The sequence below is a fragment of the Chanos chanos genome, chromosome 7 (assembly GCF_902362185.1).
Source record: "Chanos chanos chromosome 7, fChaCha1.1, whole genome shotgun sequence".
NCBI lineage: Eukaryota > Metazoa > Chordata > Actinopteri > Gonorynchiformes > Chanidae > Chanos > Chanos chanos.
Window position 1 is genome coordinate 32,065,925 of NC_044501.1, and position 24,617 is coordinate 32,090,541.

The 24,617-nt window shown below is 40.7% G+C and overlaps 3 protein-coding genes across 3 annotated transcripts; 1 reads left to right on the plus strand and 2 right to left on the minus strand.

The window, feature by feature from the left end:
- The first annotated feature begins 800 nt into the window (after positions 1-800).
- On the plus strand, positions 801-3,559 carry sod3a (superoxide dismutase 3, extracellular a). The gene is made up of 2 exons (XM_030780169.1): positions 801-895; positions 2,128-3,559. Exon 2 carries the CDS (start codon positions 2,138-2,140, stop codon positions 2,804-2,806), a length of 669 nt encoding a protein of 222 aa, XP_030636029.1. The 5' UTR covers positions 801-895; positions 2,128-2,137; the 3' UTR covers positions 2,807-3,559.
- Positions 3,560-8,568: 5,009 nt separating this feature from the next.
- ccdc149a (coiled-coil domain containing 149a) lies at positions 8,569-18,977 on the minus strand. Its single transcript, XM_030779190.1, has 13 exons — positions 18,918-18,977; positions 17,010-17,171; positions 16,778-16,816; positions 16,579-16,686; positions 16,299-16,415; positions 15,721-15,893; positions 15,302-15,374; positions 15,117-15,201; positions 14,683-14,827; positions 14,415-14,491; positions 13,683-13,715; positions 10,223-10,339; positions 8,569-9,245 (listed from the first exon to the last, which is right to left on the minus strand). Exons 1-13 carry the CDS (start codon positions 18,966-18,968, stop codon positions 8,569-8,571), a joined length of 1,857 nt encoding a protein of 618 aa, XP_030635050.1. The 5' UTR covers positions 18,969-18,977.
- A 1,087-nt stretch (positions 18,978-20,064) lies between these two features.
- Positions 20,065-21,117, minus strand: LOC115816227 (serine/threonine-protein kinase/endoribonuclease IRE1a-like). Its single transcript, XM_030779191.1, has 3 exons — positions 20,906-21,117; positions 20,470-20,599; positions 20,065-20,166 (listed from the first exon to the last, which is right to left on the minus strand). Exons 1-3 carry the CDS (start codon positions 21,115-21,117, stop codon positions 20,065-20,067), a joined length of 444 nt encoding a protein of 147 aa, XP_030635051.1.
- Between the last annotated feature and the right edge of the window lie 3,500 nt (positions 21,118-24,617).

A 24,617-nucleotide genomic window follows, 5' to 3' on the forward strand; every position in this document is an offset into this window, starting at 1 on the left:
GACAAGATGGCGACCGGAAGCACTTACCTCATCATTATTATTTGCGCGAATAAGGTAAGAAAATATTCAGTTGGATTCAAGACGAGAGCACAATTATTACTGACGAGCTGAGAATATATTACTATTCCTTAATATTTCAGCGGTTAACGTCGTGTGAATTAACGTATGTTAGGGATGCTAGAACCGGTACCCGGAGGATATTGTATCTAGCGCCAAATAACACGGCCGCCCACTCCAACGATTTCATGCTATGCTGATACTGGCCGATAGGGACTGCAGCGAGTTTTGGCCAAGTTACATAATTTTTTCTCAGCCGCCTTTCTCAAAGTTACATTTAAACATTTTCCGCAGAGGAGCGTTAGCGAGCGAACAGAGGCAGTCTCCAGGATACCTCCTCATGGCTAAAAATATATGTATTGGGTTATGTCGCAAATACTTACAGAAGTGTGTGTTTATACATGACACAAGCAATAAAAGAAGGACAAATCTCGACTGTTAAGCGACATATCAGTTCATCAGATTTCAAAGCGATTAACATCAAACTGAATCTCGGACCCAGACAAACAAAGCCCGATGGTAGATATGATGTTTAATCAGAGATGTTGGGGCTTTGGTCTTATTTTGAGAGTACTTCAGAGTACTTTTAGAACATGACAACTCTCTTAATAGCGTATTCTCTTCATAAAGCGAATGTCTGTCACGTTGACCCGTCTACAACAGTGGACTAAGGTAAATCGATCACTGAGGTTCTTACCATGTCCCTCTATGTCATCCACACAAATATCTTATCTTAAACATCTAAACAGGAAAATCACAGAGCAGAAATCTTCCAAACAGCAGTATCATGTGGTGATGAATCAACTGTTAAAGGAGATGATCATTACAACTGGCACAGGTAATTACACCGCCTTGGTATTGCTAACAAGCCTCTTAATGGCAAGTGGTTCATTGCTTACAGATAGGGTTTGATGGTGATTTTGATGGCGAAGTTACCATTACAACAGAGCCTTTTTGCTCCGTATCAAAGACTAATTTAACACACTGGGCATTTGTTTCGGGTCTCTCTTTCACAGACAATTAAATAACAGTCCAATTGTGTGTGAAATGGGCTTGTCTGACAACCTCTTGAGAAATACGGAGAAAAGAGACATTGTGGATTATTCAGCGATGACACTTTGCATACCATGACTCTACTCCTGGACATATACAAAACCGCAACGCACGTATGCAGACCGAAGCAAACAATCACATTCCATACAAATGCAGGCTAGACGAGCTGAGAAGAGAAATGTTAGAGAGCTAATTTAATAGGAGACGAGTTTCACGCGAAGACTGCATTCATTAAGAGGAGCACTGAAGCAGAATTCATGTTCTAATGTTATATGTCCGTTGATAAAAGCAGTTTGTTGGTCGCCCTTTCTTGAAACTGTTAGGTGTGTAGTAGCACATTGCAGTACGCTTTATCGAGACTGTTTTTCGCGTCATTTGCACGAGGATGCTTCACCAACAGAGGGCACGTTCCACCCTGGGCCAACGCACAAAAGAAGTTGTGTAATAGAGGTAGTGTAATTTTGGGCTAACAACACACGGTCGAAGTTGTGTGACGAACTCCGTACCTGCTTTGAGTGAAATTCTGAGAGACACGGTAAAGTAATTTTTGTTTCTCAATGGCTTTTATAAAACTGGACGTAATTTCTATAGCAATCCTCACAGATAGAGCCTAAAGAAGGATATTTATTTGTAAAACTGAATGATTTGCTCACGCGCTTCTGCGCGTCGTTGAGTGCGTTACGCAGGATTATTTCCTCGTGAATAGAACGAGAGAAGGTATAAATGCTAAAAAAAAATTACTAATTTGTCTGTAAATATATATCCTAAATATGCTGCCCTACCTTCTAATCATATTACGGCCCAATTACTACCAAATACGACGTGGTCATGTTGACATCATTACTAGAACTTTAAATCTCACGTCTCACATGCATAACTGTATGACTCAGCACGTCATTTTATAATCCATGTGAGTCTCATGGTAACACACCTGTTGAAGTTCTTTATTCAGATACTGCAGAGCTGAGATTCAGTATTACATAAATGGCATTTTCTCATCATGCTTTTTTTTTGCAGGAAAGAAAAAATGGGTGGTCACCTTTTAACAAGAAATTGTCTGCTTCTTATTATGCTGATTTTCTGCGTGGATTGCCAAAACAAAACCATGGAGCAAAAGTCTTACCCTTCCCTTACAGAGCTTCCTATGGAAGTGACTGAGTTCAATGGAACTCTTTATGCTACATGCGAAGTCAGACCCGTTCCTAATCTACCTCCAAACCAGCCCGAGATCTACGGACAGGTCCTCTTCAAACAGGCCTATCCACATGGTACTTTACAGGTGGCGGTCAATTTACGTGGCCTGTCAGACGGCAAGCAGCAAGCCCATGCCATACACGTTCATCGATTCGGTGATCTGAGTGATGGCTGCATTACTGCAGGCCCCCATTACAACCCAGTTGCTGTGGATCATCCCGGGCACCCTGGAGACCTGGGTAACTTTGCATTCAGGGACGGAAGGATCCGGCAGTTGCTCCGGGTTCCAGGGGGGACTCTGTTTGGGGGCCGGTCGATGTTGGGCCGTGCCGTCGTGGTTCACGAAAAGGAGGATGACATGGGACTGGGGCCGGACGAGGAAAGCAAACGCAGCGGGAACGCGGGAAAGAGGATCGCCGGCTGTGTCATCGGCCTCAGCTCTCCCAGTCTGTGGGAGAAAACTGTGGAACCCTCCTGGGAGGATGTGGAGAGTAGACAATGAGAGAGAGAGAGAGAGAGAGAGAGAGAGAAGAAAAACAAGAGAGAAAAAGACAGGCAGGAGGTGACAGACAGAGCAGTCAGCTATGCAAATACCTCCTACCGGGAAGCTACTGTGAAGCTTTGAACATTTTTGATCTGACTAGATTTAGGCCTAAATAAACTTTAGGAATACCTCTGGCCTTTAATTAAAATGTACTTCCTTAGGAAAAACTGCAGTGTATGAATCACATTGCTAATGTTTAATTTGAATAGTTCTCTTGGGTCCAATCCAATTCCTTTTAAAAGAAAAAAAAAGTTTTCTATGTGGGGGGTATAGAGCTAATAGCAAGGAGGTACATTTAAAATTAGGTCACTTGACAGAAAAATAGAGTAGCATTTCTAGGATAGAAGAAGGCTGTACTTTATGAAATGACCATCATTATTTTGATTCACAGTGTTAGCCATATCTAGACTTGCAAAAGGTCACCACTGATGAAAAAGTGCTGTCTCTAAGCTGGTGTAAACTTATTATCATATCTTAGGCTACACCAATTGAAACAGTGAAATGGCAAATAGATCAATGTTTGGCTGTGACAAAGGCGTAAACAACTGGTTTGCCAAGAAGGTGTGGTGTGCAACAGTCTCGTGGAGTTTTTCTATTGCAAAATAATCTGATCAAAGACTCTGTAAAACTTGTTGGCCTAGGTCACGTTGGCATGTAAAGTCCAGATTTACTGTGAAGCCGTATTGATTATACATGTATGATGCTCTCAGACTATCTTGTCTCTGTCTTTTTTTTTTTTTTTTTCCTGACGGATCAGGTTCAAGAGAGATGCTTGAAGATCCCCAGACAATCTGAGAACTTTTGCCAGGCCGCCAATAAAAGTAATAGGCAGCATATGATGGAGAGAAATCGTGTGGAATGCTAGGGGAAGCCAGTATTCCTGATTTACGTGTAGAATTTGCATAACCATCTCAAGGCACACCACCTCAATTCCCAGTGCATAAACAAACCAAATGGAATATAAATAAGGGTATAAAACTCAACAGTCCTTGTAGCACCACGTGACGTGTCTATGGAAAGTTGCCCTTGCAGAGAGCAGAACTAAAATAAATTGGATGCAATAAATAACTTTTCAGAGGGGTAACTTCATATCGGCAGAGGACATGAGTTGTTTGTAGTCATTTTTTTTTTAAAAGGGCACCCCACCTGGACTGCAATGATTTTTACATCAAATGGTCCTGATTAGGTAATCCTATCAGAGGAATGCCAGACCTAACAAAGAGTTCTTTGTTTATACTTTTTCAGCATTAGTTACGAAATCAGGGTGATATAACTGAATATGAATATAAATACGCTGACTTTAACTCTTTCCCAGAGGAACATACGTTTTAGGTGATAGCATGTGTTTGATCAGCAAAACATATATGCTTAAGATGTACATTATATTTTTAACAACAAAGAACACACACGAAAGACACAACAGTAGTGAACAACAACCTAAATTCCATGTATTTTATTTTATTTTGTTTGTGAATTATTTGCCACTCTGAACAGAACATACCAGAAGATCATCAGCTTCGGGGCAGAACACGTAAAGCATGTTTATGATGTACATGAACACCAAACTGGATGGATGCGAAACTGAATATACAAACCAGAGAGAGGATTCAGACATGTATCCCTGCATTTATGAAACTTACCATTTTAACCGTCAACTCCATAGTTCACTCAGTGGTACCTTTTTGATTGATTACACATTATCAGGCTTCAAAAATGACATGCTACCTCAAAGCCAGCAAAACAAACTGTCTGACAAGACTCTGACATAAGCCATTACCCTTGTTCAGTCATGCTTTCCATTTTGACACAATAATCGACCCCTTCTGCCACAGATCAGGAAATCCCACGTCTCAAATCAGGACTGGAGGCAAGACCCTGAGGGCCACTGAGGCCTTTGCTTTGCCGTGTCTCCCACCGGGAACCGATTGCACTGGAGTGGTGTAAATAAATAAATGTATGAAGTACATGTCACTGCCAATGTCCATCACTGTTAGGGCAACAGTGCAGCTGAAGTCATTAACCCCTGAGGAGATATTGCCATGGTAACCACAGGCCCAGAGCAGTGCCCTTCTGCAGGGAAGTCCCAAAGATAAGGGGGGGGGGGGTCAAAAGAACAACTCTGTATTAGCCCATATCGCTGGTTTCACTGCACATTACACCCATTGTGGATATTCGTAACCATTTTGGCCTGTTTTCTCATAGGAGGGATATCTAGCAGGTAAGAAATGCTTTCAATTATTTTACTCACTCAGCCCGTACTCAGCGACAGTATTTCCATCTCAAGCAAAATGCTTTCTCATTGACCGTGCTAACGTGACGTGCTCTCAAACGCACTTCACGTTAAAGGAGCTCTGGAAGAGACGGCCCTGCCCCGTCTCACCAGCTGTACCAGCTCACTCGTACTCAAATCTTTTTATTCACACTGAGGAGAAGGCGCAAGCGACTGACAGTCAAGCGTGGTCTCCAAGGCCACCCTGTCCTTAACTCGAAGCCTCCATGCTTCCGGAGTCAAGGAGGGTGAAACGAGGTTGTGTTCTGAATATTGGTGCCCATCTACTGAAATTCCATTGTCCTCTTCATAAAAGCTAGTGCTCTGAATATTCTTGTTGTAGACCAGCACTGACACATCTGATTTACTTAGTACAGAATCACTTATTAGTTACATTGATCTATTAAGTTACATTGTGCCAGTCCTAAGTTAAATACAGAACATAGCAGTGTTGCGCAGTAGAAGGGGTTTGATGTGGGTTGACTACCTGCATTTTTGACTTATGTACCGCATTCTTTGTATGTATTGCCTGTTACTCGACAACACTTTATCACATTTTTGGCCTTTCTTAGAAGCTACTTTCCATCTCTCTCCCTCACCTCCAACTTGGAAGATTTTGAAGACACTGTGCTTCATCTAAAAGTTGATAAGCACACTCTTCTTTCAGATCTGAACGTGCTTCCTCAAACTCACATGAATTATTAAACAGTGTCTGTGTAAGTGTGTGTGTGTGTGTGTGTGTGTGTGTGTGTCTACCTCTGCAGAGGCATCAGTCCCTGTCTAATCAGACCAAAGGCTAGATAAAGCAGTTGGGAGAATGTGCTTTCCCCGTGAAGCGGCACTGGAAAGCCAAGACTGACGACCTGCCACTGTGACACGGCGCGCACTGGGTGGTCCAGTGATGTGGGAGTACGAGAAAAAGGGGATTGTCAGCTTCAAACCATGTCACATCAAAGTCCCAATCTGACCCTAGCCAGGTGGAGATGGCAGCTGAGGACACAGAGATGTGTGAAGGAGCCCAGAGTTTGCAGACACAGTTAGGGTGCTTCTGTCTATCTCTCATGGTGCGATAGATAAGAATATGAAGATGTTGAAAATAATAGAGACATAAGAGAAGCCATATGTATATATGTATAAAATGAAGGTTTCTTTCTCTCTTTCTCTCTCTCTCACACACACACACATGCACAGTATAAGTTGACATAGAAAGAAATATCAAATGAGAGACATCGAACAAATCCTCTTTTCACAAACACTCACACACACACACACACTCATACACACACAGAGCAAAAAATATCTCTAAACTCAGGACATCCTTAATGATCATATTATTGCCCATGCACTGTCAGGACAGCAGCAGTGATTCACATAAACCCTGAGTGCCAGTTTACCTCACCACTTCATTAGTGTGAATTCCCATCTGCTTTATAAAGCCATCAGGCTCCTCCAAACGCCTTGCCAATATGCCCAATCAGGTGTCTGGCATCAAGCCCGAGTATATGCACTGCTTCTCTGGCTTTTTCTCTGCATCGGTGATTGTGTGTGTGTGTGTGTGTGTGTGTGCGCGTGCGTGTCTGTTTGTGAGTTTGAGAGAGAGATTAAAAATAGAAAAAGCTGCCTTCTGCTGAATAAGCAGTTCTTGAGTTTTGGCTTTGATGATATGTTTGTACAGAGAGACCAGCTGTCAGCTGAATCCACTTGTAGGAAAGAGTACGTATTTGTGTGTTTGTGTGCGTGTCTTGTGTGTGCTTCCTCAACTGGTAAATGATGTGTGATTGCAGTATGTAAGTACACATACATATGCATAAACCAATTTGCAGTTGCATATTGCAAACACTGGGTTTGTGTTTATGTTCGTGTAAGTAGACCATGGTAGAAAAAAGGAGCACAAATTCTATATCATCATTTTTTCTTATCAAAATGAAAGACATTTTCCTTGCCAGACTTTGAATCAAAACAATGAAATGCTGTTTTTTTGTGGAAATCAAAGCTGAGTGCAGTTTAAAGTGCGGCCACAAGCATTTGTGAAAAGAATGTACGCAGCTTAAAGTTCAAGAGTTAAGCTTTAAAAATAGCTACTATAAAGCAACTGACAGTTTGAATGTTTTGTTGTCTGCAACTATGAGTATCAACCACCAACTCTTTGGCCATAACTGAGCAAAGGTTATCTCAATTGATTAGGAGCAAAGCAGGGTTTTAAACAAAGCAAGGACTTTGTCATCTCTCAGCGAGTCACATGCAACATTGATGAAAGAGAGCAGATTTGAAACCTGTTACCACACATTAAACAAAAATCAGTAAGAAGTTACAGTATCTGAAATTATAATTTAAATACTCATTTGAGAGATTAGTGTATACATGTGAAAAAATTACTTTAGCATTCAGATATATGCAATACAAATATGTATCAGTCAACATACAGTAACTATAAACAGTAAACTGGTATCTCTGATGTATTAAATGCATTTAGAGCATTTCAGCAGAATCACACACACAAATCAGTTTGACACAAAGGACTAACACCTAACTGCACCCTACTGAATGGACAATTTCCTCAAAACAAACAAACAAAACTGTATAAGATTACAGTAATAAGGCACATGCAGAAACAAGGCATCAAAATACACCTGTCTATTGATTTAAAAACCCTAACACCTTTTGTTTAAAGCTATGTCAACAATGCAGCACAATTTTACAATTCTGCAAGTTGTCCACTGAGCTGAGATGCCAGGCCAACATGCAAACATATTGTTTTTAATTAATTACTCGCACTTGTATAAGATATTTTAATAATAACCAGATTTCTTTTCTTTTTTTTTTTTTTACATAAAACAAGAGATGGGTTTTTACATAAAGGTTTTTTTTTTTCTTAGAAATGCCAACCGGAGTAGATCTGTGTAACAAGGACAGAGTTGGCCAGGAGGGGCCAAATGACAAAGTCTTGCTCAGATAGAAAGGATAAAACAAACAAACAGAGGCCAGATTGCCTCTGACAAGCCAAAACTTTGCTTTATTTGACTGTTGCGGTGGGAGTCTTGTGACATGGCTGATAAGGGGATTGTACATTAGAACGATGTCAGAACAAAAAATCTGTCGAGATGCAAAGCGCACTTCAAGCTCTGGCAAAGAACTGGGGACTTAACAGGATCAAATGGGCATTTAGTGTTGGATTTTCAATCGACACTCCCAGGCCAAGACAGAATCACTGTCAAGTTTTGAGCACGCCTCTGAATAAGTGTGTTCTAGTTCTGAGAAGTTTTTCACAGAGCGTAGAAATTTTTCATCTTATCCTTAATTTAAGAGATGTATTTAAGAAGACTTCAAAACGTGTGTTTTAACATAGGTACAGCCCCACGGACAAACATCTTTTATTGCCTCTTTGTTTACCCCTAGAGTGAGTATGGTTCTTTGACAATTGGATGTAAACAGGAAGTAACTAATCTGACATCTAAGCCAAACTTTCACTGTGACAGCTGTCGCTTTGTCCTGACTGACAGTCTAGCTCCCAACTCTGTATAAAGGGGCGACTATTCGCTTGAAAAAGGTCCCCAGATCTAGGTACGGAAGCTGTTGAGGTTTCTTCTAAAATTTCGTCTATGCTGGTGTCCAGACTAGTCAAGTCTTCCAAAATGTGACGGCCGTTTTCATCGTGTGGATTGCAGTCCGGCATAGTTTGGGCCGACTCAAGCTGTGTATGTTGTTGTGTATGTGTAAAAGTGCTGTAGTCCGAGTTATCGGAGATAGGTGAAGCCAGGGTCACTGCGGCGTCTTCCCCCTCCTCCACTGTTAGCGTGCTCTCCTCCTCTTCTCTGTCTAAAACCTCTCCTTCTTCTACTATCGGTTCAGCAATTGGCCCGCCTCTCTCCGCCGTACGGTTCAAGTCCAAGACGGAATTCACCTCTAAGATGGGGTTCGCTCGTATCCCGCCGTCTACCTGCTCCTCGGCCTGTCTCTCCGTCTCTGTCCCGCGCGTGTCAATCTCCTTGTCAGAGATGACAGCTATTCCGTCCTCCTCGCTGCCACCATCTGGACGGGGGCGGGAGCCGTGCCACACTTTAGCGAAGCCGTCATCGCCAGCTGTGCCCCCTTCCCAAGACGACGGCCCTCCACTTCCTGTCCTGTCATCTGATCCGACTGGGGGGGGACAAAGAAGATTAATGGTCATTGTGTTAGCACCGCGCTAATGGCGCGGCTTCCCGCTCGGCTAATGTGCGCAATGTAGCAGCAGCGGAGGGCAGTTAAAGATTCATTTTCGTGACTGCTTTAGTGGACAAGTAAGTGGGGTCCACAGCATATGCCGGAGGGAGACATCTGAGTAAAACTAAGGGTGGTATGACTTTATAAACGTACATTACCAAATGTAAGCTAACGAGATAAGCCTGTTATCCTTCACTTATATAAATGTTAGATGTAACACGTGTGGGTGGACTGATGTAAACATGCTTGTGAAACCACACTTAACTCAAATGACTAGTTAAAGATAAATAAAAGAAAATGTATTCCGGCAATGCCTACAATGCATTAAAGAAAGAAGCTAAAAATAAAACTCTGTAACATTCGTTCAGACAGCCACACGGGTGTCACACCCCATAACTGACAGCAACAGCTTAGTTCTGTCTCTTCTCTCAAGAATGCGCTCGTTTTACTGAATTACTGACCCATGTTCGGGAGACTTCAGACAAAAGGTTAAAAACCACACACAACATTCTTATGGTGAAGAGGGAAGAGGCAGGCAAGAAATGAAAAAAAAAAAAGAAAAGAAAAGAAAAGAAAAAAGAAAAACAAATGATCATTCAGTGTGACCGTATCAATATTTATGAACCAGACCTTCCCCCCCAAAAAAAACATGCTGCAACCGCTCCCCCTGAAAAAGTTACTGAATGTCAGCGGGTGAGAATTTGCTAGCATTTGCCAAATGCCATGGCATTTAAGTAGGATTGGATACTTACACGCCTGGACCAATGAGAAGCTCCAAGAAGGAGAGGTGTGGATGGAAAGTGCTGGAAAGGTGTGCGTATAAGCTAATTACAGCACTTTAACGGCTCATCCAGGACGCTATTATGAAACTGCGGTTACGGTTACACACAATTACACACACTTACCTGTGGGGGGCTGCGTGACGGACCTTTCGGTGGATTCAGGTTTCAGCGGAAGGCTAAGCAAAGAGGGAGGAGTGGGTCGCTGGCTCTCACTCAAATTAATGGCGTCCCGACCTCCTGAGGGACACAGTGCCCCATAAGAGAACACAGAGTCAGTGGAGAGATGACTAGGCTACCTCACACTTTTACACATACACAACAACATCCCAAACATAAAACGGTAAGATAAAACACGACGATGTTGATCACAGATGTGAAACTGTACACACCAAAACTAAAACTTCCAAAAAAAATGAGAGATGCTTTGGAGATGGGAGGGACAGAGTGTCCATACACACACACATACACACACACACACACACACACACAGAGTGCTGTTCACAGGAAGTGGCTGCAGTTCCCCTCTCATCCGTCTTCATTAGTGATGGCTGTATGCATCCCAGGCTGATCCCATATGCTATTCACTGGGGACTGGGCACAATGCACTAGAGCAATCACAAACGTGTGCCGCTGTTGCTTACATGTTACTACTGTTTGATCAACTTAAGAAAAAAAAAGAAAAGAAATGAAAAAAAAAACAAGATTCTGAAACGATTGAGGTATAAAACAAACAAAAGTAAGGTGGCAGAGAAAATGTGGGAGGAAACATGTCAAACTAGCAAACGGATTGGACAAATCATAGCGTGTGTGTGTGTGTGTGTGTATGTGTGCTCGGTTGTGCATATGCTGTCTGGCCTCTTCAAGAGCAGTATTCCCCCCCAAAAAAATAGAAAAAAATGTTGATGGAACAGAGTGTATCATCAGTGTGAATATCTGTGTTTACTTCACACACACACACATACACACACACACTCTCTCTCTCTGCTGCTTTCTCTCTCTCACACACACACACACACACACACACACACTTAATGGAGGGATTATTTTTTGTAGTATTATCTGAGTGATGTCCTAAAAGCTTTGTTCAGCTCTCGAGGCTTGAAAAGGTCATTGAAGTGTTCTGCAGACTACCCTCAGAGCCAATTAAAAAGTTGGGCTAATTCTGTATGCTGAGCAGGGTAGAGACGCGCCATGCCCTGTCCACAGCACGCTGGGAAAAGGAGGATGGATGGATGAGTGGCTATTCCCTCCTGGCAGCTGCCCATCTCTCTCTCTCTCTCAGTCTATACACACACACACACAAACATCCATACTGTAGATGGACACACCAGCACATATAATACCATATGTACTCTGGCACACTGACACCCTACCCAGCCACCCACCTGCCTGCACCCTTACACACACACACACACACACACACACACCTGTATCTGCCTGTCTCATCTGCACATGAACCGAATGGTGAAATCTGGGAGGTGGGAGTGGGACACAGACACACACACCATTTGAGTGACAGCACGTGTTTTGACAAGCCCGTAAAATTGTCAAGACAGTCAACGTTAGCAGCGCCGTGCGCCTGCCCCCAGTGACAGTCAACACCCAGTAAGACACACACTCAAGTGATCAGCAGAGACGTGGTGAGGAAAACAAGCCGAGAGACAGAGAGGTGTTTCAACTCAGAATGAATTTAGCGTCACGGTTTGCCATTACATCTCTCCTCTGCCGGCGCTGAGGAAAGATTCGTGTTGAAATGATTTCAGGAGTCATATTACACGACTAAACACCAGGGTAAGCTACCTCCCTTGGGGAATCTCTGAGTCGGTTTGAGTTGTTTCCAATGATGGTCTGTGTGAGTGGGGGGGAACAAAAAGAAAAAAGAAAAAAAAAAAACGTATATCTTAGATACTGTGGCTGTAATGCTGCCTTTGATTACTCTTTTCTTTTATTTTCTCCAGCATTAACTAGTGGTGTCCGTTCATCTCGGCAAGGCCACTCTCCTCCACATTCTCTTTCATTGACTGAGTCATAGGCCTCTCTATGTCTCGTCTACAAATTCCCTAATAACACCACATTCCCCAAATGTGTTTGTAATGTGGGCAATCATTTTCAGTAATGGATGCTTGTCACTTTTATGGTGGGAGAAAGACAGTCTTATGACAGGCGAGTTTCTCCGTTCTACTGCACCAAGATTTCGCCATCACTAAAGTACCACACTGCCCTCTTGTGGAGTTCTGTAATTTTGTTTCTGTTTAAAAAAAAAAACTTCACAAAGAGCTCTGATGTCTTTGGGGTTTTCAGCGACTCAGTATTTTAACATCCCCTTATTTGTGAACTATTTCTTGTTCGTCTGGAGCATTTCATGAAATTGAAATTCTACGAGTTTATGTAAGGTATTATCTATGAGTATGTGAGGGATTAATGTTCAAAACAAACAAAAAAAAGTTTATTCCATTTGAATTAAGCCAGAGCACTGTAGAATTTTCTATTTCTGCCTGCGGACTGAGAGATAATTTGGTTTTAAAAGTTTTTAAAATTTGGTTATTATTTTATTAATGAATTTGTTATTCACACAAGTGCAAGTAACCTGTGTTCTGATCTATATATCTGCTTAAAGTTAATACGACGATGAAAGAATTTCCTGATGGTTCAATGTTTTAATGCTCTCTTATTTTCAGTAACCTATGACTGGTGGTTCACCTGTCAGTGTCTTTTGAGTAGAGGGCGGGTCAAACCGAATACCAACCAAAAATGTTTTGACAGCTTGCGGCACAGTTGAGAGACCTGAAAAAGTTAGTTTGATTGACGCCTTTGGCTGGTTCTTGACACTGAAGTATTGCTTCTGAACACTTTGACATCCCACCTGCCAATCACTTCATATATTTTTGGAAGGTACTTGGAGTCTTATGCATACTAGACAGGCACAGACAAATGAAGTGTGAATGCTTCCTCAGAACACAGATTATTAACACATAGATAAGCACGTCAACATTATATTTTAAAATTGCTGTATAAATTCACCACTGTTTTCCGTAGGTGCTTTCACCCAACTTAACTTTCTATGAGATTAACCTCTATCTGCGGACCTCAGATCGGCCTTGATATTTCATTCATAACTGCAAAGTAAGTTTTTTCCATCTTCTGTTCAAACGACAGAACATTATCCTTCTAAACCATCACTAATGACATTTGGGTCGCTCATCGAATAATCTTGATCATGAATCAGGTACAGACCTAAAAAACGGTCAAGCCACAGTGTCTTATGGGTAATAAAAAGAAAAAAGCTCATGCACTACTGCAGATCTTGGTGTGTAGAGGGTGTGTGCAGCTTGACTCCGTCAAAGTTACCTCTGACCCAACTCTTGAGCAAACGTAAAAAATGAGAGTAGAATCCCAATGACTCGGACATGAGGAGAATGGGAGAAGAGGATATGAAAACAGTTTCTTTAAAAAAAAAACAACAAAAAACTTAAGAATGAAGAAGCATTATGCCGGACAGCCGCCCACAGGCTGCGACTAATGCTTCGTAACGGAGCGGCATGGAAATCAACAGTCTCTTGCGGTAAAAGGAAAAATAACATACTCCCCAATCCCAGGGAAACGTTGTATGTAAGACCTTCGAGAAGCAGCAAGAAAGAGGAGAGAAAATGCATTAAAAGTGCAACTTTCTGCCGATGACCTTCTTCTGTGTGCATTTCCAGAGACGACGTGAGACAACATTACAAGGATGAATATTAAAAGAATTGTTGCAAATCATTACTTCAAATAATGACTTTGATATGTGTTTTCAGGGTTTTATATGCAACGATACATAGTTGTGTGCATATATATGCATAAATAACAACACAGGTTTGTGAGTAGCAGTACTGTCGTTAATGTGAAGTTAATTCTAAGGGCGTCTTTGGAACTGGTAGACTTGATATCATGCTTCCACATTAAGGAAACACATTCAGCATGCTATGACACAAAGATGCCGCGTGCACTTTGTTTAACACTTTATATTTAACCAATCGCGAACATTTGTTGAGCAAATACACATGCACAGGCAAACACGCGCACACACGCACACGCACACGCACACACACACACACACACACAGACAAACACACAGACAAACACAGGCACGAACGCACACTTAGAGCAATGTAAATAGATCAAGTAGTGGCTTTGTTTGTTTTTGGGGCTGGCGGCAGTTGAAGGAGGTGTCACATAAGATGCGGAATTCATTCATGCGTAATACTAAAGTGAATATTCATGAACACCAGAAATTGCACATTATGGGAGAAAAGAAGGAACACTCAGGCACACTACTCACCTGGTAGGCTCCACAAACCAGATACTTCCAGTGTCTTCAGTTTCTTCTCTAGTTCAGCTACTCGGTTTCCCAGAATTCTTTGAAAGGGACAATTTAATTTCAGAATATTTGAAAGGTTTATCTAAAGTGAAAAGTTAAAATGTGTAGACATTTGCTAGGGATCAACGATGTGGAGTGACAGAGATAGGGAGAGAAACAGAGAAAGACAGAGAGAGACAGAGACAGACAGACAGATAGACAGACAGACAGACAGACAGAGTCTAGACACCTGTTGGTCTGGCGCTGGTGCTGTATGATAATATTTTTCTCATGAATAGTCTCCAACAGGGCTGTGGCCAGAGACTTCAGGTCTGAAATGGACTGAGGGGTGGCTGGCAAGCTGCAACCATTATCCTCTGACAACAGATCCTGCACTGGAAGGAGAGAGAGAGGGATGACAGAAAGAGAGAGAAAAAGAGAGCGAAAGAGAGAGAGAGAGATTCATTCAGAGACATTTTGAGAATCCTTATAGCAGTAATCACATCAATAAAACATCTAAGAAAAAAATCTCCACAGAACTATAAGCAAGCGATTCACCGAGTAGAATCACATTACCTTTAATAAACACAAGTCACAAACTGCTTTACAAATAAACCGCCTCCTGTACAAATTTGAACTACTTGCGACTGAAACATCTGTTGGTCTACATGATGTGACAGTTACCTTGTTTGGCCGAGAGGACACCTGTAAGAGCGCTGCTGTTAGATTTGCCGCTTATTTCAGAGTTTTTTCTCCGCTCGAGGGCAGTCTACAAAAAAAAATCAAGAACAACAAAAACCAAAAATATTATCTCTGCACAAAAGCAAACACAAACGACCACACAGATCCACACTCATACATATTTTCACCTTGTATTTCATTATGTTAGCTTTCAGCAGACTGACTTCCTCTTGAGCTTGCTTTAGGCGTTCATGCAAGTACCTGCAGTTGCATAGAATACAACCTTTCATCAAGATAAAGTCAACAAAACTCAAAAAACTAAGACTTACTCAATAGACATGATTACATTAGAGTAATATGAAACTGTTCCATTATCTGTTACCTTCAGATTCATTATCAGCTGAGAAAAGAGACTAAGGGAAACAACACCTCAAGAAAATAAGGACTGTTTGGAAACATTTCATAATTAACAAAACTAAATGAATGTGTTATCTTAATCCATATTTTACAGCAGAATTTCACTAGTAATACAGCTCGTGCCAACAGGAGAGGACTATTGTTCGCTCAGTTGCACTTAGCTTGTTATGCTATGCTAATACTACTTTACTTGTTTTCCATGCAGAGAGCATCCACGTCGATGATGCGTTTTTCTTGGCCGCCCAAGATGTGGTTGAGCTCCAAGTTAAGACGCTCCGCTTTCTCCCGGAAAACCGTCCTCTCGGCCTTGACGTCCTGCAGCTCGTCAGACAAGGTCTTCACATTGAGCTCCAGTTCCTCTCTCTACGGAAAGCACAGAAACACAGCTAAACACTGAACATGACGTCGACCGTTAGACGTTGAGACATTAATAACGGTGTGTGGAACAATAAGGAGAACTTATTATTTTGTTACAATTTCGTTTGCTAACCATTTTTCTTTCTCAGTTCTCATGTACACAAATACGTACGTAGAGAAAACAAAGACATGGAAACATGGAAAATTATGGATGAGTTAACAAATAACCCTCTATGTCCACAAAGGAGGGAATGAAAACTTGATAGCAACTTCTAAAAGGATATTATGAAAAGACTAAATAAAACTGTCACTCAGTTTGGTGCAGAAACAGGTATAGGCCTATATCTGTGGACATATAACTCTGGGTAGCATTAGGAATGCTAAAGTAGCTTTCGCATATCTATTTCTTACCTGCAGCCCTGCTTTCTCCAGTTGCCTCACCAGGTCCTCTCGTTCATGGGCGGGAAAATGCCGCACACCAACTTCGTCATCTCCGAGTCTCTGTTTGGTTATAGTCATCCTCAGTAGCTTTGGGGAGGAGAGTCACAGGAGAAAAGCACTCAGTGCAATTGATCTCGTGTGTGGTCATGCACCAAATACTCTTAAGTGTTTGTGTATGTGTATGTGTGTGTGTGTGTGTATGTGTGTCTGTATTTAGATGAAGCTGTAAACGCTACAGTAGAACATCTACCTTGTTGTCTCCTTGGGCTTCAGTAAGTCTCTGATTGAGCTCCTTGACTTCCTCAGCTAATTGCTTACTCCTCTCTCGGGAGTCCCTCAACATCTGAGCAAGATTAACCTGTGAGACAGATGGGCAGAAAAGCAAAACCATTGCAGGTTATGACACGCAAAGTGTATTTGTGTTTAAGTTCTCCAGCAAATTGACTTACCTGGTTGCGCTTTTCTGGTGGCAACGTAGGGTCGCCATCCTAAAAGTCAACAGAAATAAAGTTAGTGAAATTTAGGAGAGCCATGTGTTCACCTTGTTTGACCATCCTTTAAGCTGAAATATTCATAAAAATATCAGCTTTTTGTTTAAAGCTGCAGTTGACAAGACTGAACACATATAAAACAGTATATTTGATTATAAAAAAAAATAGAAGGACGTATAGAAGGACATACAATAAGTTCCCTGTATTTCTTCTTCAGGCTCTGATGTCTTTCACGTAGTTGGTTAGCCATCAGCTTGTATTGATCTCTTTCCTGCTGACAAGTGTCCAGCTCTTTGGACAAGATCAGAAGAGCCTCTTTTTTGCTCTCCAACTTCCGCTTGCACACCAGGAACTGTGTATACGAGAGAAAAGGATCCCTTTGTGATAGTAGGCTATGTGGATGCAGTATATATGTTGAATGTAGTGTGGTAGCAGTTGAAGGATATGTAGTGGTTGAAACAGAGGTCATGGTGAAGTAATTCTGCTTTTCCTGCCTTTGTAATAACACGATCGGATACTAATGATACTAACAATCAGAATCAGTACTTATTCACACAAGTCCTTGGGTCCACGTGTTTGGTTAGATATTTTCAATCAATCCCAGTACAATTCAACAAGACTGCAAATTGACATGGCCTTGATTAGTTGAATTATTTGAACGTTGAAAATGAAAATGAAAATGACATTGGATCTAAAAGTGAACACCCAGGCCTGGATTTTGAATCAGCGTCACATCTTAGTTCTGTTAGGATCTTGGAGAGTCTTAAAGTTGAATTAGAACCGTTCTTCAAATATACTATTTAATTTCTATAGCAGGAGCACCGAAGCTCTTAACTGCACTACAGATCTTGCACCACCACCAACCCATGTTGTACATTGATTGTATAAAGTGTATAAAATGAAAATGGTTTGTCATTACGTTTAATACACAGTGGGTTTAACTAGGCATTCTGAATATTTGAAATTGTGTAATTAGTAGTAAATAGTAATTGGATCCCAACTGTATTATTATAATAACAGCTAAATATGATAGACTACTACAGCGACAGCTTTGGAGGTTGCAGCAACACAGCAATGAAGCTTAATGCTATTTCAATTAAGTTTTACAAGGTGTTTCCACGATCATAACACAAAGCTAGTTATTTCACACCTAAATGAACTGCTACATTTGATTCCATTGTCACAACTTTAATGCAAGCACATGGTGTTTGACACTCCTGGAAAAGTAAACATTGGGCCTTGTTTGAACAGCATATAAGACTCAAGACTTTCTCATGCGTTTGATAGAGCTCTACCTGGAGTGGAGACGTTTTGAATTATGCAAAGGATAACCAAACTGATAAGGAATCTATGCAATATCCGCTGCAATTATACTAAAAAGTTCAGTGGTGGCTGGGCTTTCTCCTGCATTTTATTCTGACCTATACCTACCTAGTTCTTGTGTTGAGATGCTCATAAAATGTCCATCTCCATCTGTTTTTGCTACTTCATGCTGTGTCAGACACCATTTTCTCAAAACTGTTTTTCGGATTCACTTACAGGGGACCACTGGACAACACCTTTTCAGTCCATCACGACACTAACGCACCTCATTCAACTCATTAATTAGTCTACCTAGAATTCGGTTAATGCATGAGGTCTCAGAGAGTAGACATTATTTTCTGAGAAACTGACGTCTGTTTATTAGACTATAACGGTTATCTGAGGAAGTTACTGGCAGTGTGAAGCAAATCGAATCTAAGGCCTGCTTTTACATGCAAATAGATGTTGATGCTACAGTTGACATACTTCACGCCCAACTGACACCTGTATCTGAGAAATAAATATGCGACTTGCCAAAAATGCTATAAAATCCTGCGAGTTACTCTACTCTGTTGTTAAAACTAATATATAAAACTTCAGCGTCGTTTCGGAATCTGAAATTTTACGCATACAAATAGCACTAATAACATTCATACGACAACAGGAGTGAATTGTGGATATACCGTTTCAATGCGGCTTTCCATATGCCAACTCCACCTGATCAACTGTCGGATTTATCGCTGGAAACTGCATCTTTCCATGCAAACGTCAACACCATGAAGCAGCCTGCACTCACCTCGCTCACCAAACCTTGCCAGTCGCTTTCACTTCTTCTTGATGAATTCATTTTTACCTGTTTAATTCTATTACGGCTAAGATTCCTTTCAGCGACTACCACGTAGATGTCTATTTAATCCTAAGGAAGATGTGGGAACGTCTACGGTAGCCCCTCCTCTAAGCTATGTTTACCCTCTGTCAGCTGATGCAGCCATTAACGCGGGGGAACGTCCGGGTTTCCAAATGTCACATTAACGCCAGCGTACGGTCAGTGGAGAATGGACATGAAGTTTGGACAAAATATTATATACAAGCGTTGTCGCATGATTCCTTTATTTGTTATTAAATGTTTTTTTGTTTTTTTATTTTACTGCAGTAAAGCGTTTAGTACAAATATTGGTATTACATATTTCAGGCATTAGATGGCGCTAACGACTCATACAAGGCGAGGATCTTGGCAGTTATTATCTTAAAACAACAGCATGTATGCACTAACAAAGATATAAACGGTGCCTGGTGCATTTTGAAGAGAAAGACAATGAGTATTGGATAGTGACATGAAGTGGATATGGAAATATGAAGAGGTGTGTCCTATCACAATTTTAAATTATTTCGTTGAAAACTGAAAATCAATATGACAAACACACATCTCCTTAAAAAACGTAAAACAAGTGCACATGTATTATCCATCAATGAATAAGTCGAACAAGTAGCCTACACAACAAGTTTTATCTGCTTTGCCTCTACTTTTTAACATTATGTTTTGGTCTCTCTGGATACTTACAGACACAGCAACAAAAACAACAAAACCTTGAAAAAACATAATGCACAACACTGGTTCACAACATAATTAACAAAATTAAAAAACAATCTGTTTTCCTGTTTGTTATGTGCTCAAAACGACAGTCCAGATGGCCGTTGTGACAAGCAAAAGTCGTGGTTTCAAACTACGCCTTAAAGCACCTTCTCAGGTTTGGCCTTTCATTCCATCCTCTGTCCTTGGCAAACTTGTACACACTTGCAAAGAGGTCGGGAAATAGAGTCATAAGGTCTGTGGTTTCAGCCTCTGCAATACTAAAAACAGAATTAAAATGATTAGTCATCGCCCACCACAAAATATTAAAATGTTATTATAATTTTGTATCCATATTGTTCTTTCACTCTTACTAGTGCTCGAACAGGTTGCGTATGAACCGCAGAAGACCCAGTGTGTTCTCTGGATAGGCTTTCTTTTTCCCATCCATTTTACAGACAAGGTCAGGGGGGAGCTATGGTGACAAACATTGTGGTTTTTTAAGGATGTATTAACTCACAGTGGTTTAGGTGTCAACCACACAACCAAACAGAATAGAAAACTTGCAACCTTTACGACAGAGTATATATAGAGTGAAATGTATATGCTGAGTATATTGTTAGGGCCTGCCTATAACTTAATATTTATTATCAGCCATTATCTTCCATTTAACAACATTAACCTGGCCTGACATAAACCAAATCACAGTTAGGACCATATGCCTCAAATCACTGATATGACACAGGGTGAAATCATTGTCTGGTAGAGTCAGACTCACCTTAGTTTTCCAATTACAGAAGGTTTTTCCAACTGTGTATTCATCCAGAGCATGAAGAAGGTCCTCATCAGCATTCCGGCAGTTTTCAGCTTCTTTCTCATTTCCCATTCTTTTCAAGTAGTCAATTCTCCTAATACATAAGAACAAATAATATCAAACTTCTTTGCACAGATCTGGGCTCCACCTGACAGATGCATGAACATTCATGTGTAGCAAGAACCTAACTGTCATCATTTCACTGCATTAAAGTGAATCGTATGGGTGAAATTCCATACGACTAGGTACATTTCCCATCCTCTTTGAATGGTCCGTGCAGACTGGAGCGGTAGCCATTCTCAGAGTTAGCACCCACCCAATTTGAAAGCATAAAAAACTGAACATAAGTGACTAATAATTGTAAGTCGGACACTGCCAACATGTGGGGAGTATGTCTCACCTTTCGTTTGTCCAGAAGAAAGGATGTCTGAGGGTATCCTCGACTTTTGGTCTCTCTTTTGGCTCTTGGTTGATCATCCTCTCTATTAGATCCTTTGCAATCTCATCCTCCACATGTTCCAGTGAATACTTTCCATCAAGAATGTTTACCTCACAACGGATACCTTTCCCAAAAGGGTGATGTCCACCAGAGAGAATATAATACACCAACATACCGGCCACCTGAAACAAGTTCATCCATTTCATCCAGGAGCAAAGTGTTTCAAAGAATTATTTGGGGTAATATTTGAATGCCCAGTCAATTTTAATAACATCTCACCTGAATATCAGAACTCCTCTTATAGCAGCTGTTATTTTCATCTTCAATCGCTTCCTTAGCTTTCCAGCACTTTGTCCCAGCAGCGCTTGTACGTATTGTGGTTTGTCCCTGGATCAGTCTACGACTTATGCCAAAATCAGCTAATCTAGCTTTTCCAGTTATGTCTGTTAATAAAACAATGTTATGTCACATAGGAGAAGAAAACAGTATCTATGTGGATGCAAAGCATACTGTATTTATTTTTTAACAAAACTACTTAATTTTACAATCTTCTGTCATTACTGTGAATTGCGACCTTACTCTTACCAATCAAAACATTCTGAGGTTTGATGTCACGGTGGAGTATTTTGGTGTCTTGGCTATGAAGGACACTTAAACTGCAGAGAACTTCCTGCACTAATTTTTTCAGAACAGCCATCTTCTTAAAGTCATCTTCTGGTAAGTGGTCTTGAATGTATTCATCCAGTGTGTATTCACAAAGCTGAAGTGCAAGGTATCCAAAGTTTTCATCTTCTGCAAAGTCTACGTATCGCACAATGGAAGGGTGGTCAAGCTGTGGAAGCCGAAGAAATTCCTCCTCATTTTTGAGGAACTGATAATTTGACTTGAGCATGCGTTTGACAGCTACTTCAGTGCCATCATCTCTTAGCCCCAGAAAAACTACTGTTCCATCACTTCCCTTAGCTATTTGGAAATCTGCATCTGTTGCAAGAGTAAGAGTTCCCAACTTGTATATCTGATTTGCAGGTAGGTTAGACAGCTTCTCCAGCTGAGGCATCCAACGAAGGCTAGTTTGGTGCCACCTTCTTGGCACTTCTGATGAAGTGAATGGTTGAACACTGGAATTACTTTCCACCATGTTTGATTCTTCAACTGGAGTTACTGAAGTGTCACAATCTTCACTTCCCTCAGTTTCCAGCATTCCTTTTGGCAGTGCATCTTGAGTTCTTTTCTTCTTCTTTTTCTTTTTCCTCTTTGGTAGGGTGGCATTCTCTTTTTCCCCACACAAACTTGTGTCTGGTGGATTGCGCAGGGAGCTGTTCAGTTTTTTCAGCTTTTTCTTCAGGACTTCATCACTGCTAATTTCTGAGGCATCAAGTACACTCTCAGGTACTGATTTTACTCCAAGTGATGTGATGAGTTTTGGGTCACATTCATAAATATCTGCCATCAAACCAAAGGTCAACATGCCAATGTTGGTTGGGTATTTTGAATTTGTGAGATGAACAATTCCTTGGCATAACTCTTCAATGACACACCTGTTCCAGTCCTCGCTTGGTTTTAAGGCTTTTGGGACAACTACATATAGTACTGCAGTTATCGCATGATTAATTAGGTTGTTCCGAGGGTTTTGCTTTAGGCATTTCACAAGAATGGGTACTATACTGTGGAACACTTCAAGGGATATTTCTTCCATGACACAAAAAACAGCATGTAAGGTCTGAAATACGTCTGGCTGAAACTCATGAGGGATTCTTCTAAAGCGTTTTATAACACCCTCAATGTAGACATCTATGTTTTTTGAATCCTTCAGCCATTTAATGCCAGTGTGACGATACTCATCTGAACTTGGATCCACCACATTAAAATATATTTCAAACAGTGTCAAGTGTGACACAGGATGTTCATCCAGAAAACGATTGCGATAGAGTGATAAAAATACTGCTTGTGGGATTAGCGTCAGTAAACAAGTGAATCTGAAAAACATCTTAAGTCTTTCTTCAATATCAGAGGAATGTGTAATAATGCCTTCTAATCTCATGTCTATGTCTTTGTGGACCCCATAATTTCTTTCCATGAATGCTCCATGTTTGATTAATTCTTTCACAATATCCTCTCTATTACTGACAACAGCCATTTGCAATGGAGTAAAAATTTGCTGTGCAAACCCATCTGGGTTGGCTTTTGCTGCTAGTAATTTTCTCACAATATTTAATGGAGCTCTAGAGGAATAATGAAGAGGTGCCAGCCCATTTGCTGATAATTTGTTAGTATCAGCTGAGTTTTGCAGGAGAAAGTCAACAATCTCTTCATTTTCACACAAAACTGCAGCTGTTAGAAGGGTAACATTATCATCATCCCAGAGAGCAGATGGGTCAGTGATGCAGATGGGATACAGTGCATTAATATCTCTTCCTCTGATAAGTTCCTTTAGTTCTGATAAGTTATTGTCAGTGATGCACTTTATTATAGGATCTGTTGTCCTTGAGACCCTGTGTAACCTTGGAGACATCACTGGCTGAAATGCCATAATTCTTTACACACTCCAGGAATCTGCTGGAACATGATAAAAGTAAAAGAAATACATAAACAGAAGTCTGTGGACATTTAGGACACACATTTATTATCATTTTAAAGTTATTATAGGCTTCAAATGGCCAAATTAGCTCTTTTTAGTCTACCTAGTCAAACTGAGTGGTTATTTCAACGAGATAACTGGTTTAAAGTGTATAACAATGAACCACCGTGACACTATCATCATCATGTGCAAATTTTAGCCTCAGAATTCTGTGTTCTGTTTGTTTAATTAACAGGTTAATTTGTATTGGTTGTTCATTTTATTCCTCCTATTAATGTGCAACTACTGCTTTGTTCTTCCCTTATATGATTTGATATGTATATTGATTTGATGAAACTACTGAAGTTAGTTAGGTTCAGGCCCTTTTCCTCTACACCTAGATGAAATAAACATAATGTTTTGGATTAAGCAGTAAGGTCTTTGTAAAAAGGTGTTGTCAACTATGCCTACCCATCATCTTCCTTGGCTGTGTCTGGCTCATCATATTTCAAATTTTAAACTATAAAATCAGCTTCAGGCTGAAGATCTTATTTACATTTATAGTTATGTGTTGCTACTGTGACTGGTGGCCTTAATGTTGCTGCTGATTCATTTTGTTAATTTTTGACAGTTTTTAATTTGCCAGGTACATATAATGACATTTTCAGACAGACTCTTGAGCAGCTAAGTAACGGTGGAAACTGATTCCGTCCAAATCAGACAAGCAAAATGTAAGTCTGATTACTTTAATACAGATAATTTTCTGAAAAAAAAGATGTCTAATTAAGATTTTAGTAAGCTCTGTTTTACCTCAATAATACAAGGCAACTCGTCATTTTTTAGGATATGTCTATATTAAGGGGTTGACAAGATAAATCAAGATGTCTTGCAAATGTCCAGTATAAAATGTACTCGCCATAGAAAAGACTATTCCTCTGAGATTTCATGACTCAGTTCCAATTAACACTACCCAAACTTCCCCCTTGTCCCCAAACTTTTAGTGCTTACTTCTATAAGACAAAAGAATTTACTTGTGACAAAATAGGAAAAATGCATAGTCATTGAGTATGGTAGTCATTGCATTGTCACAACCTGCACCTCCATTTTGGACTCTTG